Source organism: Euprymna scolopes, chromosome 3, assembly GCF_053919585.1.
Source record: "Euprymna scolopes isolate OS-2025 chromosome 3, ASM5391958v1, whole genome shotgun sequence".
Lineage (NCBI taxonomy): Eukaryota > Metazoa > Mollusca > Cephalopoda > Sepiida > Sepiolidae > Euprymna > Euprymna scolopes.
Genome location: NC_136484.1, coordinates 46,567,910 through 46,587,286, shown reverse-complemented (window position 1 = coordinate 46,587,286; position 19,377 = coordinate 46,567,910). Strand labels below are relative to the sequence as shown.

General features: G+C 32.8%; 1 protein-coding gene across 2 annotated transcripts in view; it reads right to left on the bottom strand.

Annotated features, from left to right (window-relative positions):
* LOC145254709 (carbohydrate sulfotransferase 15-like) overlaps positions 1-19,377 on the bottom strand; it is a 93,493-nt gene that overhangs the window by 25,957 nt on the left and 48,159 nt on the right. For both annotated transcript variants that reach the window (XM_080113395.1, XM_080113384.1), the window contains exons 5-6: positions 16,676-16,814; positions 9,150-9,303 (exon numbers count right to left, since the gene is read on the bottom strand). In XM_080113395.1, the coding sequence (XP_079969521.1) occupies positions 9,150-9,303; positions 16,676-16,814 (293 nt within the window). The remainder of the gene's footprint in view (positions 1-9,149; positions 9,304-16,675; positions 16,815-19,377) is intronic.

Genomic DNA, 19,377 nt, shown 5'->3' with positions numbered 1-19,377 from the left:
TGTATCGGAATCGGGAATTTAGTACAGAATCAGTAATTGTATCGGAATCGGGAATTTAGTACAGAATCAGTAATTGTATCGGAATCGGGAATTTAGTACAGAATCAGTAATTGTATCGGAATCGGGAATTTAGTACAGAATCAGTAATTGTATCGGAATCGGGAATTTAGTACAGAATCAGTAATTGTATCGGAATCGGGAATTTAGTACAGAATCAGTAATTGTATCGGAATCGGGAATTTAGTACAGAATCAGTAATTGTATCGGAATCGGGAATTTAGTACAGAATCAGTAATTGTATCGGAATCGGGAATTTAGTACAGAATCAGTAATTGTATCGGAATCGGGAATTTAGTACAGAATCAGTAATTGTATCGGAATCGGGAATTTAGTACAGAATCAGTAATTGTATCGGAATCGGGAATTTAGTACAGAATCAGTAATTGTATCGGAATCGGGAATTTAGTACAGAATCAGTAATTGTATCGGAATCGGGAATTTAGTACAGAATCAGTAATTGTATCGGAATCGGGAATTTAGTACAGAATCAGTAATTGTATCGGAATCGGGAATTTAGTACAGAATCAGTAATTGTATCGGAATCGGGAATTTAGTACAGAATCAGTAATTGTATCGGAATCGGGAATTTAGTACAGAATCAGTAATTGTATCGGAATCGGGAATTTAGTACAGAATCAGTAATTGTATCGGAATCGGGAATTTAGTACAGAATCAGTAATTGTATCGGAATCGGGAATTTAGTACAGAATCAGTAATTGTATCGGAATCGGGAATTTAGTACAGAATCAGTAATTGTATCGGAATCGGGAATTTAGTACAGAATCAGTAATTGTATCGGAATCGGGAATTTAGTACAGAATCAGTAATTGTATCGGAATCGGGAATTTAGTACAGAATCAGTAATTGTATCGGAATCGGGAATTTAGTACAGAATCAGTAATTGTATCAGAATCGGGAATTTAGTACAGAATCGGTAAATGTATCGGAATTGGGAATTTAGTACAGAATTGGTAAATGTATCGGAATCGGGAATTTAGTACAGAATCAGTAATTGTATCAGAATCAGGAATTTAGTACAGAATCAGTAATTGTATCGGAATTGGGAATTTAGTACGGAATCGGTAATTGTATTGGAATCGGGAATTTAGTACAGAATTGGTAATTGTACTGGAATCGGAAATTTAGTATAGAATCGGTAATTGTATCGGAAACGGAAAAAATATTGGAATTGTCCCATCACTAGTCTGTATATTATATTAAGTCTACTGTTGTAGCAGACATGATGAATTATTGCCCTCTTGTTGAATTCAAACCCACAGCCAGTGGCCCAGATGGGTTTCTGTTGAAGTCCCAAGAGAGAAGTTTAGGGATTCTCTTAACAATGTCATGAATTGTTATTAGTACCGTGTTCTGGCCAACAAAAGAGAAAAAGTCTTGTTCGCCTTCTTTTTTATCAGCTTTGGTTGTAAACTCAGCTTGCCCAAAAGATGGCCTGTGACTGGGTGAACCAGAAAAGAAGTCACATGCTTGCACCAATCAGTGCCGAGCTTAGGAATTAAGCATAGTTGCAAAATCGAAATGATGACTATTGCGATTACTGCTTGTAACATGACGGCAACACTATCGACCACAAAATGTTCAAACTACAAATTGATGTATTTGTATTATTTGGATTCTTTGCCTTACTGTTCTCATCTTAAGTGTTATTTTCACAACGTTTCAATTAGTGTAACCTCTGATCTTCTTCAGTTGTATCTATTCAAACTCTGGAATCTTTCAGGCAAACTCTGGAATTTGCACAGAATTTTGAACAGACCCCTTTATTTAATCCACAAGCATAGCATTCCCTCATTCTATAAACCTAAACTTAATAAAAGTCCTAAGTAATTCCCAATGATGTGTTGAATGTCGCCTGCACTGTGGATTGAACCTTCAACCTCCAGAAGAATAACTTTACAACTGAATTTTACCAAGTACTCTATCCATTATGCCGTGGATCATTGCAGAAGTAGATCAGAGGTTATATCAACCTAAATGTTGTGAAAATAACACTAAAGATGAGAACAGTAGCCCAAAGAAATTTAAATAATATAAATAATCAATCATTATCTCAAAAATTAAAAAACACAAAACAAATTGATGAAACCAATATTTGAACACTTAGCAAGAACAAATAAAATCTCTGACGTTCATACAGAGTTTTATTCACCATTTCAACAAGCAACCATGATGTACGACATGAGAAGAAACTGGAATCTTGGGAAGATCTCCATCATTCCAGTAATTATAGGGACAAACGGACTCGTGAAAAAGAATTTCAAAAACTACTTAGCAAATATACCCGGTGAACTAAGTGCAAGAGAGATACAAGCAATTGCACTTAAAGGGTCGGTTAGAATCTTAAATAGATCTCTTGATTGGAATGTATGAGATATAGGGTGAATGCCTGGCATTCAGTAGGACTCCCCCCCCCCGATCCCCACTAAGAACAGAAGAAAATTAAAGTAAAAAAAAAAATAGAGAATAATAAAACAACAACAAAAAAAATCAACAAATCTCTTATTTCAAAACGACACAATAGTATTTCAAATGTACTTCAAATCGCGTATACAAAATACTGGATGTACACACACACACACACACACACACACACACACACACACACACACACACACACACTCACAAAAGAAACAAAAGAAATACAAAAACTCACATTGACAAACATGAGACAAATTTTATGCCAACAACGTGCACAGAATCTGAATTCTTTTATTAGCTGAATACGAGCATTTAGAAAGCGAAGCTGCCATATGTTAACTCTGATAGTTTTTTTGGTGAAAACAATGAAGTGTTAAATTCGACACGCTATTGACAAAAACTTGCTACTCCAGATATCGACGCACTGCTGACAACACTTGCAACTCTGACATTCAAATCCTAAATCAACCTAATCTCTGAAAAATCAGGTGAAACATCTCATTTGCATATTAAGTGACAATATCACAAGCAAATAAAAAAAAAGGCGACCATTCCCCCCCCCCCTTTTTTTTTCATTCTTTTACAGACTGCAGACAAACAGATTTGTACCAATTTTTAAGTGCTTAATTACAGAAGAGCAACTGATTCTGCCTTTGGGAGTATTTCAAATCACACAGTTAAAAAATAAAGAGTATAAAGCAATGCAGTATGAATACTCATCTCTAAGAAACAACAATCATTAACTCTTTAACCAGTAAAAATTATGTAATCCATTTTGATAAAAATTGGAATAAGGATTCTAGACGAATGGTTTATAAAATTTAATCTTGATTTTAATCTTGGTGTGGTTACATAAAAATGGTGCAGAACTATTTTATTCTAAGAATAAATTTTACCCATCCTGGGACGGATATATATATACATATATTAGTTGGATGCCCAGCGTTGCCCGGTCGTACAATACACTTAAGCATGATATTCTAATTTATGTAGATTGTGTATGTATTATTATAGAATCAATCGTCTATTGAATATTATATATTATGAGGAATAATTTGCCCGGTGGACTAATTTGCAAAAAAAAATTAAAAAAAAAAGAAAGAAAATATTTAATAATAATAATAATAATGTAGTTGATCAAATTCCGTCTATGTTTGTTTACAATATAACGTCAGCTGATATTTGGGCTTGATGACGAATGCCCTGGAAACTCACTTCTGATTAATGTTTAGTTTTAAAATGTTCAAATAAAGAAATGATTTGTGGCGATTTTGAATGGCACCTTTTTTTTTTTTATCGTAAATTGAATTCATTAATAATAAAATAAAATAAAATCGTAAGACACATTCTGGCTTGAATACAGGATCATTCAATCAGTAGTTGAATGCTCTACTACTGAGCTATATATTCAGGTGTCAAATCGGTTTTTTTCTAAGAAGAAATTATTCGTTGAGATTTTATTATTTCCCTTGCCGGTGCAACCTAAAATATTCCTGTGTAAAAATTCTTTTTTATCTATAAGAAAGAACTATTTTTAGGGTCGAACTTTTTATACTTATCGGCTGAATTACTGTACAAAACATATCTAAGAACACTGCCAGACACATAAATTATCTTTGTGTGAAATTTGCAAAAGAAAGGCTCAGCTGTTTCGGAATCTATAAGGAACTCACACACAAAGTGACTTTTATATATATATATATATATATATATATATATATAAAGGGAGGGGCGGGCGTAAAATACACTTAAATATGATATTTTAATTTGTCCAGATTTCATATATATTATTATAGTGTCATGATTTCAAAAGTATTTATTGACCAACTACGTGAGCAAAACTACACAAGCCATGCCCCAACAAACAAGCTATAAAAAGCAACTACATTTTGTGTGCAAAACTGTTTTTTCCAGGATATGCACATATTCTCAATATTATTAACATCTGTCTGTCTCAGGAGACAATGGATTTTTGCTTCTCAGATTAGTCCATTGCGAAATTACAGCATCTGGTGTGACTGTGCGAACCTATCCTGGATCGGCAGGCTCTGTTGCAGTTGTCAAAGATGTAGACAGACAGACAGACAGACTAAGAGAAATATAGTATATATTTACTGTGTAAGGAACCATTGTAATATTACATAGAAAAATACGAGCATGAAATGTAATATGGTTAAGATTAAACTTAGAAAAATAAAAGGACTAGTTGTTAAAACAGTAAAAAAATCTATCTATATATCTTTAAAAGTGAAATTGTGTGTGTGTGTGTGTGTGTGTGTGTGTGTGTGTGTGTGTGTGTGTGTGTGTGTGTGTGTGTGTGTGTGTGTGTGTACATTTCCCTACCAAACTATTCTGTCAATTTTTAGTTTACGGACCCGAGATTTGACATAAGGGGTATTGAGATTTGGGAAAATCTTTTTAATCGGTTTTCAGCCAGAAATTTGGCTGTCAAAGAGTCAATGTTCAACGATTTGACCTTCAAAAAACTCTACCAAAGTCCTCTGCCAATTTTGGGTCTAAACATTTGAAATTTTAGATGTAGGTTACTTAGACATGGATCAAATATTTTCATTTGATTTGAGCCCAAAACAATAAATGTTAAGGAGTCAAAATTGGGGTCATAGTTAAAAAAAAAATTGACTTCTGTGGTCTCTACCAAATTACTCAGCCAGTTTATGGTCTAAACATTTGAAATTTTACATAAAGTGTATTCAGACATAAGGCAAGCTTTTTAATTGGGTTTTGGCCGAAAATTTGGCTGTCAAGGGGTCAAAGTTCAAAAGATTTCACCTTTGGGGTCTCTAGCAAATTATTCAACCAATGTTAGATCTAAACATTTGAAATTTTATATAAAGGGTATTCAGACATGCAGTAAGCTTTTTAATCAGTATTTGGGCGAAAATTTCGCTGCCAAAATGTCAAAGTTGAAAAAGTTGACCTTTGCAGATTCTACCAAACTCCTCTGCCAATTTTGGGTCTAAACACTTGAAATTTTAAATGTAGGTTACCTGGACATGAGTCAAACTTATTAATATATATATACGTATGCACATAAAGTTATGAACAGTACATAGGGCTCGGGTTAAACTGGGCTGAACTGCTAGTATAATAAATTTATAACTTAAAATATTGATTATAGAATGTTAAATTGAATTTTTAAAAAAATTCTTAATGACTTATATATAAAAAAAATACAGTAAAAAACGTATATATATATATATATATTTATTACTGGCAGGAATTGCTACACTAAATAGATGATTGCAGGTGCATGAAACACTAGTGTATATAGGTATAAATTAATAATTATTATATAGATGAATATATCATTCAAACCTCTCTATATTATTGTTGTTAATTAACACAATAAAAATCCTAAAGTCTTGGCTTTTTATATTTATTTATAAATTATTTGTATATACAAAATAATATCTATTACAATAAAACGATAAGATAATACAATCGTTACTCATTTATTAATATATTAAAATACCGTGTTTTTACCAAAACAAAACATTGAAAACTAGAGATAAAACGTCAATGTTGTAAAAGTCGCTATGGTAACCAACAGCCAATCAGAAGAAATTGTCTCTATAAAATGTCGATGTTGTCAAAGTTGCTATGGTAACCAATAGCCAATCAGAAAAACTGCCTCTCACGTTCCTTACATATTCTGATGACTTTTGAACACTAGTAATTTCATTATAATTTTTGTTTTAATGAACAGAAATTGAAAATTTTTATTTCAAAATATAGCTGAGAAGGTGATCTATGAACTGTAAAAATTGTTTCAAATTTGGTTGCAAAATGAATGAGCATGAAGCTTTAAAGTAGTTCTAAATGAGTAAAACTAACACTTAACCATATATTCAAACACTGTAGTGTTTAAATGATACCTACGTTAACAAAATGTCTTTAATGCCGGTTGACTACAATATGGTTGTCTTCAAGTCTAACGTAAATAAGTTCTTGATGAGCCGTTCCATATAAGTTATCAAATTTAACAAATTTTCATTACTAATGATTATTATATTGTCCAATTTCTACTGTACACTCTTTAACCCTTATCCTTGAGTGGCCTCTTGGCCTTGATAATGAGTTGATACCTATGAAAAAAAAAAGAAAAAAAGTCCAATGTGAACAAGTTCTAATTGAATCGTCCCCCTAAGTAATCCAAGTTACAAAATCCCCACTGTTTACTATGCTAAAATCACAATGACTAATGTATACCTATTAACCCTTATCCTCGAGTGGTCTCTGGGCCTTGATAAGTGGTGACACCCGTGTAAAAAAAAAAAAAAATAATAAATAAATAATTTTGCCGATGAAAGCAGCAATCACTATTTTCTTAACAGGCAAAATGTAATGTCTTTCAACTCTGTGTAAACTCTATTGTTAAGGACAAACTTGTTTTGTTTTTTTCCTGGGTGGATTCTTATATCACATGACGACATGGTGGTCAACCAGTGCTTGATTTAACCACATGACTACCCATGTAATAGATGTGTTAATACAATTATGTCATTAGATCATCAAAATTAAATCACGTTAAGCATGATCAGTACCACGATGGGTGACCATTTTGGGAATACCAGCTGCTGTATGTTGTTGAGTATCATTCATTCATTAATTTCAAATGAATTAGATGATTATTGTTGGCATTCATTTCCGTGATATCTTTCTAGTTAGAATTCCTTCTAAAAAGACATACGGTACTTATTGGAGCGACCATGTGAAGGTAACTAACATCCTTAAATAAAAATGTTACTATGGAATAAACTGGGTTCGAATTTGATCCACCCAAATTGTTAATCTATGTTGTTAATCACTTAGTCACTCTCACCTCCTGCTGCTGTATGTAGGAAGATGGCGACACTGCTCTGCAAGGAAAATTGCAAAAACTAACATTATGAAAATTATCTCCCCTGATGGAGATATATGTACAACTGGGAGATCGTTTGTGAATTTAATATTTCCTAGAAAATTCCTCTTTCGGGAAAGTCGGTTTCATCTTAGAGTGAATGCCAGACCAGGCCAGACAGGACAGGATAATTATCAGATTCTGAAGTGAAATGTAAACTAGTCAAAATTGTAACAGATTATTTCCAATGGCTCTTTTATAACGAAAACAGCACATGTATATTAATAATCTTTTAAACTAACGCATTTCAGGTGAAAACATTATGTACTCTCGTGTCATGTCAAAATTAACACAAATTCCCAAAAAATTACGAAAAATAATCCAGTAGAAAAATAATCACAAGTAAAAATAGAATTTATTGAATTATCGAGTTTTATCATATGTTTTAATGAGGAAGAGTTGCGCAACCAATACAGTATGACAAACTGACTTATCTCCCTTGACTTTAATTGGCTTAAAATAAGGGTTCTTCATTTTTAAACCAACGCATTTCAGAATGTGATCGAGAATTATTTTTTTTTTTTTGTTCGAAATACATCTAGTACATCTGCCTGCTTCCCACCTGAATACAACTTGGATGTGTTCAAGTCCAATGTTAACAAATTCCTAATGAACCGCCCCCTTAAGTAAGCACTTCATCAAATCTCCACACTAACGTAATGTACTTGCAATAACCCTTATCCCTGAGTGGCTTCCGGGTTTTGATAAGTGGTAACCACTGTGTAAAAAAAAAAAAAAAATCTTCTGCTGGATCCGTCTTTGTAATTTTTTAAAATTTATACTAAATTCAACATGACATTTAAGAATGTAATGTTTTCCCTTGAAATACATTGGTTTAAAACATCACAAATCAACACAAATGCTGCTGTTAAACCTGACATAGTTATATGGAATAAGTCAGAGAGAGTGGTAACCTTGGTTGAAGTGAGTGTCCCTAATGATGGAGGTCTGAACAAAGCTGAAAGTGAGAAACAGACTAAATATCAAGGTCTCATGTATGATATGAAAAGAAAAAGGAATCTTAGGGAGATATCAATCATATCAGTTATATGTGCCACAGGGCTTATGAAGAAAAACCTGAAGTCGTACCTAATTAATATTCCTGGTGAACCAAGTGCAAAAGAGATCCAGACAATTGCACTTAAGGGAACAGCGAGGATACTAAAAAAGGTCTCGGTTGGTTTCAATAAAAAGTAGGGGGATGTTGGCAGCTGGTTTGGCTGGCTCATATCCAGCATTACAATCTTCAAAGAAAATGAAAAAAAAAAAAAAAAAAAGACAAGGCCATCAAGCCAGACATTGTAATATGGAACAAGCCTGAAAGAACTGCGCTCATTATCGATATCACTGTCCCAAATGATTTTAGCCTTAATAGAACTGAACGAGAAAAGATAAAATATCAGGACGTGAAAAATGATCTAAAAACGACATGGTCTCTGAAAGAAATAAAACATTATACCGATTGTCATAGGATCAACTGGCTTACTAAAAATGAATCTTCAGAAATACTTAGAAGCAATCTCTGGAAGATCAAGCTGTTAACCAAATACAAATATCAGCTATAAAGGGGACAGCGTTTATTCTTAAAAGAGCCCTCGGATATGAATTTAAATCATAACGGAATCAAGTGTTAGCTCAAGGAGAGATTAGCCCTTAGTTCTTAAAACTAATCAAAATTAAAAAAAAATTTTTTTTTTTTAAATACAAAAAAATATGTAGATTTACTTACTGGATATGTTTTGGTATATTTTTTCTTATATACACATTCCTCTAGATTGGAAATCTGCAGACATTTTTTAAACATATCAATGGATTTGATGACTTTTTCATGAAATTTAAATGGATTCGATTGACTTTCCTCTGCCATATGATCAACATAAAGCCTGCAATAAAAAATGTCAACAATTAAAATAACACAATAATAACTAACAAGATCTGTGGAAATTCCATGGAATGAGAAATACATTTAATCAACAATAATGTTTTGATAAACCTGATATTTTTCTGGATAGCACAAAAAAAAATTAGGTTTTTGGGCAGAAAAAAAAAACCTAATAACACGCAGCAAATATAAATTTATTAGCATTTCTATAAAAATAGTGTCCATTGTATTTTAAATGTAGAACTGACTCAAATGAGATGAATTATTAAGTATTAATGAATACTTAGAAAGTAATATTGTGCTACATAGTTAAATACAAATAATAAAATCACATTGTAAGAGACAATGAGGAAATTTATTCTTCCATTCCAGCACCTCTTGGCAGACAATGCTCTTTTTTTACCCCGTTTTTTCAAATGTTCCCTTTTTTATAAAGCATTTTGCTGACTACTTTCTTCGGTGAAGAACCACTGCATGTCAAAATGAGTTCCTTTCTAACACCATTACAACAATGATCAGATATTATTATAATGATATTCAAAAATGCAGCTATATCAAAGAGAGGTCACTCTCATATTCTTGTCCAGGATTGCCAGATTGGCCTGTTTAAAACCAAAATTTGCAAATTTGGCCCTTTTTTTTTTTTTAAACAGTTTGGCTTTAAAAAATTGTATTTGCCCTTTTTCAAAACGTAATGTATAGACTAATTAAGGAAGGAACAAGCAGAATATTATATAGATTATAATAATTATAATAAGAAGAATGTACTTATTCAGTTTATGACTCAATCTCCGGCAACTTTACATCATCCAGCAAATTAAGTAAGTAGCAGGAAGATACCGAAGCGATTATCCAATAAGCTGTCAGAAGGCGACAAGTTTCAATGAAATCATCAAATTCATTAAATCAAGAAATACATTTTTAAACTGAAAATGACTTCGAACACGTAATGTCAATGTGAAATCTCTTCTCTCCCCATGTTAAGAATGGCTTTCTAAATAGAAAAAATAAGTTACTTCATGACACTTTGGAAGCATTAAAATCATTAAATATTAGATCAATGTAAAAGTTTTTGCCGATTTAAAATTTCATCTTGAAAGCGCAAACCTATATTTTAAAAAATTTTGATTCATCACAATAAGAACCTTTTCTCTGTATATCTTGATTCCATTTGTCAACAAGCTTATCAATGCCTCACTTGTAAAATTTGTTAAATTTTGATGCAAAATAGGAATCTAACTCGTGTTCAATCTCCCTCATGATGTTAACCACAGGCAAACAAAATTGTTTTGTGATCCTCAAAATAAGTGATAATCTGAGGGGGCTAGGCAAAGAGAATATGCAGGATGGGACAGGATTTCCCAACCAAATTCTCCTAGGAGATTTTTTTATCAGTAGTGCTGCACAAGGACGAGCATTATCATGATGGAAGATGACTCCCTTTTTGTTGATGAAAGAAGGTCGGTGTTGGGTCAACATAGGTGAGAAGTAGTGCTGCACAAGGACGAGCATTATCATGATGGAAGATGACTCCCTTTTTGTTGACGAAAGAAGGTCGGTGTTGGGTCAACATAGGTGAGAATATTGCAGAAAAATATGTATGATGCTTTAATAATCTGAAAGAAAAAATTATAAATTAATCATGGTAATATGTTTATGTAATAATTTATCTATATATCAATAGGATAGCGTGTGTGTGTTATTTTGTGTGCTACACTTACATCTTTTTTTCTTCCGAGTAACTGTCGTTTAATTCTACGGCCTTCCATTTCTTGTAATAAATAATTTTACCAAGAATTCTTTAAGTTTTGGGTTCAGTTTCACTTATAGCTGATGGCACTCAAGTCATCTATTTCTTTTTTTATAAATAATCTTACCAAGAATTCTTCATAAGTTTTGGTTTTGATTATAGCTAAAGGAACTCCAGTTTTATATATATATATATATATATATATATATATATATATATATATAAAACGGTCGTGTAGCCAAAACAATAATGTAACTTAACAGAAAAATACGGTAATAAAAAATAAAACGTGTATATATATATATATATGTGTGTGTGTGTGTGTGTGTGTGTATATCTTTTCATAAGTTTCGGTTTCCGTTTTGATTCCAGCTGATGCAACCAAGTTATATGGGTCTTTTTTTTTATTTTTGAAATCACAACTTTATAATAGATAAGAATCGATAGAAAATTTACTGTAATAATATATATGAAATCTACATAAATCAAAAAAAAATCATATTTAAGCGTATTTTATGACCGGACTACGTCGGGCGTCCCTGCTAGTATGTATGAATTAAATTATAATGGTTTAAAACTGTAGAAACTTTTGTACTGACCTGATAGAAAATTAATTTTTAGCTTTAAAATTCTTAGGAAATCCACATGAAGTAAAAGAGTGAAAGTTTTCAAAGTTATTTAAGTGAAATATATATATATATATATATGGAAATTAAAACAACATTACTATAACAAAATAAAAATAAATGGATTGACTATAGTCAAGGGCAACCTGAAAGGGTTTTTTTTTATAATGTTTAGAATGTTTGCTAATGGATTGAGAGACCAGGTTCAATGCTTGGTCGAGTCATATAAAGTGAGAATTAAAGGTAAATAGAGCAATCCAGAGAAAAGAGTGGTGCCCTCCCTTACATCTTGGTGTAGTAGCCAATGAAAGGAAAGACGTTGGTTTATATTTAATTGCGGTTGATCCATTTATTATTTATTTTTAATTTGACACAATTAGTTTTATTTTTATAACAATTTGGTTCAATTAATCTCTTTCTCTCTCTCTCTCTCTCTCTCTCTCTCTCTCTCTCTCTCTCTCTCTCTCTCTCTCCATATATATATATATATATATATATATAAAAGTAACTTTGTCTGTGTGTGTGATCGTTCCCTATGGACTCTAAAAAGACTGGGCTGATTCTTATGAAACTTCACACGGAGGTTCATTATGTGGTTGGCAGTGTTTTTACATAGGTTTTGCTTTCGAATGTCTCTGATAAGCGATCCTACCACTGGACGAAAGGTGATACCACAGAGATTGGAGCCAAGTGCACGTTTCTTCCTGTGCACTTGCTCCAGCCCATAGGGGTTACAGCCTGTACACTTGCTCCAGCCCATAAGGGTTACATTCTAATATGATTATTGCAACGTCTTGTCAGACAAGTGCCACTCTCTCAGTCACTGAAAGTCCATGTGTCCAAAGATGATTATGTCTGAGAGAGTATCTGTACAAAGATGTTATTACAGAGTTTTAACTTTGTACGACAGCTATGTTGAGATCCAGCAACAAGCAAGAGCAAGATAGCCAGCAACAAGTCAAACTGCAGACCAGCTTAATGCGGGTACTGGTCTTCTGCTTTACATTTTTTTTTTTAAATCAGAGATTTGCTTCTCCTAGAGGGGTTGCCTTCACCACGGCTTACAGAAGCCCTCTCCACCCCAATGCTATGCGGTCCATGTCTGGGATTTAGGTTGCTGGGCACCAGAACATTCCACACACTGGTGGGTCATTCATGCCGCAGTTGACAGGGCTTAAGCTTCTCTGGAAGTTTCTGTCAGAGTTACTTCACCCTTAGCCTTTGGTTAAAGAACCTTGGTCCACCACAGCTCCATATGCCCATCCAATTTACATATACATTAAGATGTGTGATTATATCTCAAATCAAACTTAATTTCTCCTTTCATACAACACTTGTTTCTGAATTTTTTAGATTAGGATTAATGCTTTGTGTTATTTATAATTTTCAGACTACTGTTCTCATCTTGAGCGTTATTTTAACAACATTTAATTTTTCAGGTGTTTCTTGTGAAACTCGACAATCTACACCAAATTCTGAATGGAGCCTTTTATTTAATCCACGGGAGAATTATTCTCTCATTCCATCAGCCATAATCGAATTTAACTTACAATACTTTATTCATTATGCCAGGGTTCCTTGCAAACTTGGTACTTTTATTGACAACTTAATTAAAACAATTTGAAATAGATGTTTGTAGAGCATAAGAGTTCAAAGAGTCCTAGAAAGTTCTGGAAAAAAATGTTTTGCATATTTGGGTTATTCAAACTACTATTCTCATCTTGAGTGCTATTTTCACAACATTTCGATCGATGTAACCGCCGACCCTCTTCAGGTGTATCTTGTTGAACTTGGGAATTTGCACGGAATTTTTGAACAAAACTTTTCACTTAATCTATGGGTTAGCATGTTCTTATTCTGTCAGTCCTGACTGGGTAAAAGCACGGCTACTGAGAGAGCAGGCCAATGAACATGACAGCGTGACGTCATTACCAGATCAACATGTAGGTAAAGGCATGAAGGTGCCTAAAGTTTCCGGTGTTCAACCACGTGGCCATAAAAAATATTTTTCATTGCCTTATATTGTGGCTGTTGTAATTATGTTTTTAATTCTCCTAAAGAGAAAAACAATTCTCAATTTAGATTATTATTACAATTATCATAATTGCACATTGGGATAATTTTAATCTAACAAAATATAATGGTAAGTGAACTTGTTTTATTTCTATCAAAGGAACTTTTATTTCTATCGAAGGAAGTCGAATATTTCATTTTATTTATTTAATTAAACTGCAAAACAAACAATTTTTATATGAGAATATTTTTCAGTCCATTCTTTTAATAATAAATAAAACTTTTCATTGAGTATTTCCAAATATTTTAAAGTTAGAAGCGTTTTTCACAACAGTTTTATTTTTTATTTATTTATTTATTTTTTTAACTAAAACGATCGATAAATTCAATATTTTAGCACCGGGCATAATTTATTTCTTTGAAATATATTTAAAACTTCAAAGTTTTTGTTTGTTTTATAACATTTTATCTGTAAATAATTTACGTGACTGAAATAGGAAATGAAATAGGAAATTCTCTATTCTCACCAGAGACATATGAACACAAATTCATCTTAAAAATTCATTAACTAATCAGTTTTAATTAAAGTTTTGATATGGATTAAAAATAAAGAGTACATTAAATTTTAGTTAACATATTTTCTTGTGTTTTATCTTATAAATAAATGTTGTACGCACAGTGCTGAAATGATAAAGTTATTTAGAAAGCCATTCTTAACAGAAGGGGGGATTTCTAACTATTCTGCATTTTCACCTAACAATTTAATGAAAAAAGAAAAACTAACATAAAAATTTAATTTAACTTGAAAATCCTGTCTAAAATATAGCACTGTGCATACACTGCATAAGGACCATTATTATTATTATTATTATTATTATTATTATTATTATTATAACAACTACAACAATAATAAAAAAAAAGGTACTTCACGGGTAATGTGGACCCTGCATAAATGGGTTTTAATTTAATGGTTGCTCCCTTAAAAGTGCATACGCAAAAGGTTTTCATTGGTTTATTTAATCACAAAAACATTTTTGAAGGTACTATATAATATAATAAAAAATAAATTAAAACAAAATGAAAATAAAATAAAAACATGCTCAAAATAAAAGTATGAATCAAATTTAATTAAAGAAATGAAAAAAAAAATTAAAAAAATAAAATACATGCTCGATTACAAAAAAAAGTGTATGAAATATATACAAAGAAAGTGAAAGAAAACCTCAGGAAGCAACCATTAAATTAAAACCCCTTTATGCAGGGTCCACGCCCCTCGTGAAATGCCCCCCCAAAAAAAACTGTAGATGACATGGATTGGTGCCACACCAACTAGTTGTGAAGGTTCAGGGAGGATGGAAAGTTCGAGGTGGGAGAGTACTAACCAGATCTCCACTGGAAGTGTGCAGTTCAAATCTGGTACCTTAGAGAGGCATTTTGTCATCCAAACCCCAGGAAACACCAATGGCAGATGCCAATGAGCAAACAGCTGTTGCGATAACATGCAATCATCTGCACAAGTGGTCAAGAGGTGAAGAGCATTGGAAATCTGGGGAGGCTTGTTGTCACGCAATCTCCAGCGAATACCACAGGTTACTGCCAGTGAGCGATCACTGATGATGGCCTGTGAGACAACTCTTAGCGAGTGAAAAGAAATAAATAAATAAAAAAAAAAATAATAATAATAATAATGATGATGATGATGATGTCCCCTCTCAAATTCACCACCACCCTGATTTACTGTCTTAGATGTTTACTGTATTTTGTTAGTTTTTAACCAATGTTCACATTATAGTATGATTGTCTTTTAGTAATTATGTGAACTTCATTTTCGTATTCATGTATTCTGCACTGATATGAAAATGAAGACTATAGTGAAGTATAGGATTCCTAACCATGTAACTGATGAAAATACGTTACACATTTTGATGAAAAACAGGGGAAAAAATGGACATAGAAGAACAGAAAACCAAAATTTTAATGTGATTTCTGTATTAAAAGTAATAGTTATTTAAATATTTCAACATATAATCTTGTGGGGAAAATCTAGCTCCCAATAAGGGGCACTCTGGGTGAAAACAAAAATTAAAATTGTCTCAGCCATGAAGGATTTCTCTTCCCTCAGCCGAGGGCAGAAAAGGTGAATTGTAGCATCAGAACAGATACTACTGCACTGTGATCTTGTCCCGAAGGCCATGAATTGTTTGTTTTATGTTTCTTTGTTTGTTTCCTAAATTTATAATTAAGTTTTATTAGTATTATAGCTTTAAAATTACGTAATTCTACATAATATTTATATTTTATATTGAATAAAGTTCAGTTTCCTTTTTAATTGAATTGGGTTCCTTTCTTTTCTTTTTTAACATGTTTTAATGCTCTTTTTAAAAATGTGGTCATATAGTATCGATAGTAACAGTCCGACAAATCTTACCTACATTGCCTGCAGGCATTTTTCAGTTAACAGGCCTTCTATATCTCGGTGGCTGTGGTAAAAGTCTTAAGTAATTAGCAATTGTATTCTGGGTATAACCCGCACTGTGGATTGAACCTTCAACCACCAGAAGAGTGCCACTTAAAACTGAATTTTAGTTGGAGTGAGGATCTGCAACCATTAGAGCCACCATTGTGTGTGTGTGTGTGTGTGTGTGTGTGTGTGTGTGTGTGTGTGTGTGTGTGTGTGTGTGTGTGTGAGAGAGAGAGAGAGAGAGTATAAAAATCTCAGAAGAATTCAAATTATGTAAAAAGCTAAATGGCTGATTATAGTCAAGAGTGGCTTGAAGGCTCCCTTTTCATTTACTGCTACACCGAGGTGTAAGGGAGGGCCCCTCTCCATTTCCAGGTTTACTCCACTTACCCTTGATTCACCCTTTATAATGCTGGGATTTTAGCAAGGGAGCATCAAGTACCATATCCTGGTCTCCTGGTCCATTAGCAAACCTTCTTACCATTAATCTAAAAATTGATGACAAATTTATCGAGATTCTTACTTTGCAACTGGGTTTTGGAAGAAGACAAGTATTTTTGCATTTGCGTTTAACGCATGAATAAAATCTGCATTTGAGTAATGTGATCCGTTTGAATGGAAGACGTTATTTGGCTGGAAAAGTGTCGAAGAACTGGCATCAACTACAAAATAAATAAATCAATCAAATCAAAAATAGTAAATTTGTTGCATCGTATTCCGACAATTAATAAGAATGAATAAACGCGAACGCAATGTTGGGAAAACAACTGTGTCTTATTTTATTTCTATCTCCATATGTTAGGTTGATGCAAGAGTTTTCACTGATTTAAAATTTCATCTTGAAAATGAAAATCTGTTCGTAACAATACCGATATTTTATCTCTATAACGTGCTTCTATCTATCAACGAGTTTATAAATGCCTCGCTTATAGAATTCTTTAGGTTTTCATGTAAAATATGAATCTAACTCATTTTCAAAATCTTAAAATCTTAAAATAAATGATAATCTGAAGAAGCTAGGTCAGGGCAATATGCAGAATGGGCAAGATTGCACAACCAAGTTCTAGGAGACATTTAATCTGTAGTGCTGTATAAGGACGAGCGTTATCACGATGGAAGATGACTCCTTTTCTGTTGACTAAAAGACGGTCGTTTTCAGGTCAACATGAATGAGAATATTGCAGAAAACTATGAATAATGCTTTAATAATTTGAAAGAAAAAGTTATAAATTAATCATGGTGATATGTTTAAGTAATAACGATATGCCTAAAATAAATTACAATCGTTTAAAGGGCTCCTTTTAAAAACCGACAAAAATTTTTGCACGTACTTGATGACTTGTAATATTTCCCTTATTCACTGAATATCATTTTATAGCTATTTTTATGATATATATAGCTTTGAAAATATATTGCAATTAAGTCACACAGAATCTTCTGTGTTTCTTCCCCATAAGAAATCGTCAGGCTAAAATGCATGAAATTAGTATTACTTGGTGCTTTTATACGTCACCTTATACAATACAGAACAATAGAAAAGGAAGTAGAAGTTAGCAGAACATTTGTATGAGTGAAGCTCGGTTATTGGCTGATGAAAACATCAACCTGCGAGCGAGACTAACAATGAATTGGTTTGGTTAACTAACTATACCAATCACCACGCGTATATATCTAAAAACCGGCAAAACCTTTTGCACCCACCTTGTACTAAATAATAAATATGTATTATTCATAGAACTTTTCAGACTTGATTCATTACAGTAGTGATATGAGTGTTATTATTTTGCAATAAATCTATATTTATATATATATATATAAAAGTGAAAGTGTCTGTGTATTTGTGTGTCTGTGTACATTTCCATACGCAATAACTCTGTCAATTTTTAGTCTACAGACTCGAAATTTGGTATATAGGGTACTGAGATTTGGGAAAATCGATGTGATCGGTGTTTTGCTAGAAATTTGGCGATTAAGGGGTCAAAGTTCAACGATTTGACCTTTGAGAACTCTAACAAACTCCTCCGACAATTTTGGGTCTACGCACTTGAAATTTTAGATATAGGTTCCTTGGACATGGATCTAACTTAATAACTTGATTTGAGCCCAAAACAATAAATGTTAATGGGTCATAATAGGGGTCAAAGTTAAAAAAATTGACCTCTGCGGTCTCTTCCAAATTACTCAGACAATTTCTGGTCTAAATATTTGAAATTTTACATAAAGGTTATTCAGAGATAGGACAAGCTTTTTCATCAGTTTGGGTCGAAAATCTTTTGTTACCAATATATAAATGTATGTATGTCTGTTTGCATGTCTGCCTTAAACTTTCAATAGAGGCGACGGATTTTACCAAGATCAGTATCGTTTTAAAGTTCGACCTTTCATACGACAAATATCGAAAAATTGGCTAAAAACATTAATATCTTCCTCTTCAACTAGGCACTTTTCTACAGGGGTGGTCACTTTTTTCGTCGATATTTTTTAAAGTTATCCTCTCCTTTAGATTGTATAGCCTTAATTTTAAAAAATGTCGCTTCCGGTTTGGCGGTGGTCGTAACAACATAAACGTTAGGTTTTTTGCCGTTCTTTTCCTCCTTTGCAGTACGGGTTCGAGCCTGCCTTCCTACTACCACTTTTTTTTTTTTTGCTCAACATATACATCCAAACACCCGGGCAACGCCGGGCTGAAATGCTAGTTTATAAATATAAGTAAAAATATGTTCTCTCTCTGGTTGTTTATTTTTTGATAGCCTTGGAAAATGGTATTATGGTAGACAAACATATATTATACCGCCCCTCAAAAGTGGAGGTAATGCCTAGAAGAATTATCTTGTGACAACACAACAAATAATATAATACTCTCTCACCCCCAAAAAGGAGGAGGTAATGCGTGTAGGATGATATCATGATAACAGAACAGATACTACACTATCCTCTTTCATGAATTGAGTATTGGAAGATAGTGCAGTAGTCTAACATTTTTGCCCCATTTTAGAGTTCTTGACAGGTGGAGAAATGTATCTAATTTGATTGGCCCTACCCTTTCTTCTTCTCTACAACTTTTCTCTCACAGGCGTGATGTTGCTAGTCTCAGTCTTTTCTATGAATATTTTTTTGGCATATGTTCTTCAGAATTGTTTGATCTATTTCCTTCTTTATCTGTTTTGCTAATTTCACTCGTTGGTTCAGTGGTCTCCATTGGTTTTGCTGTTTTTATATTGTAAC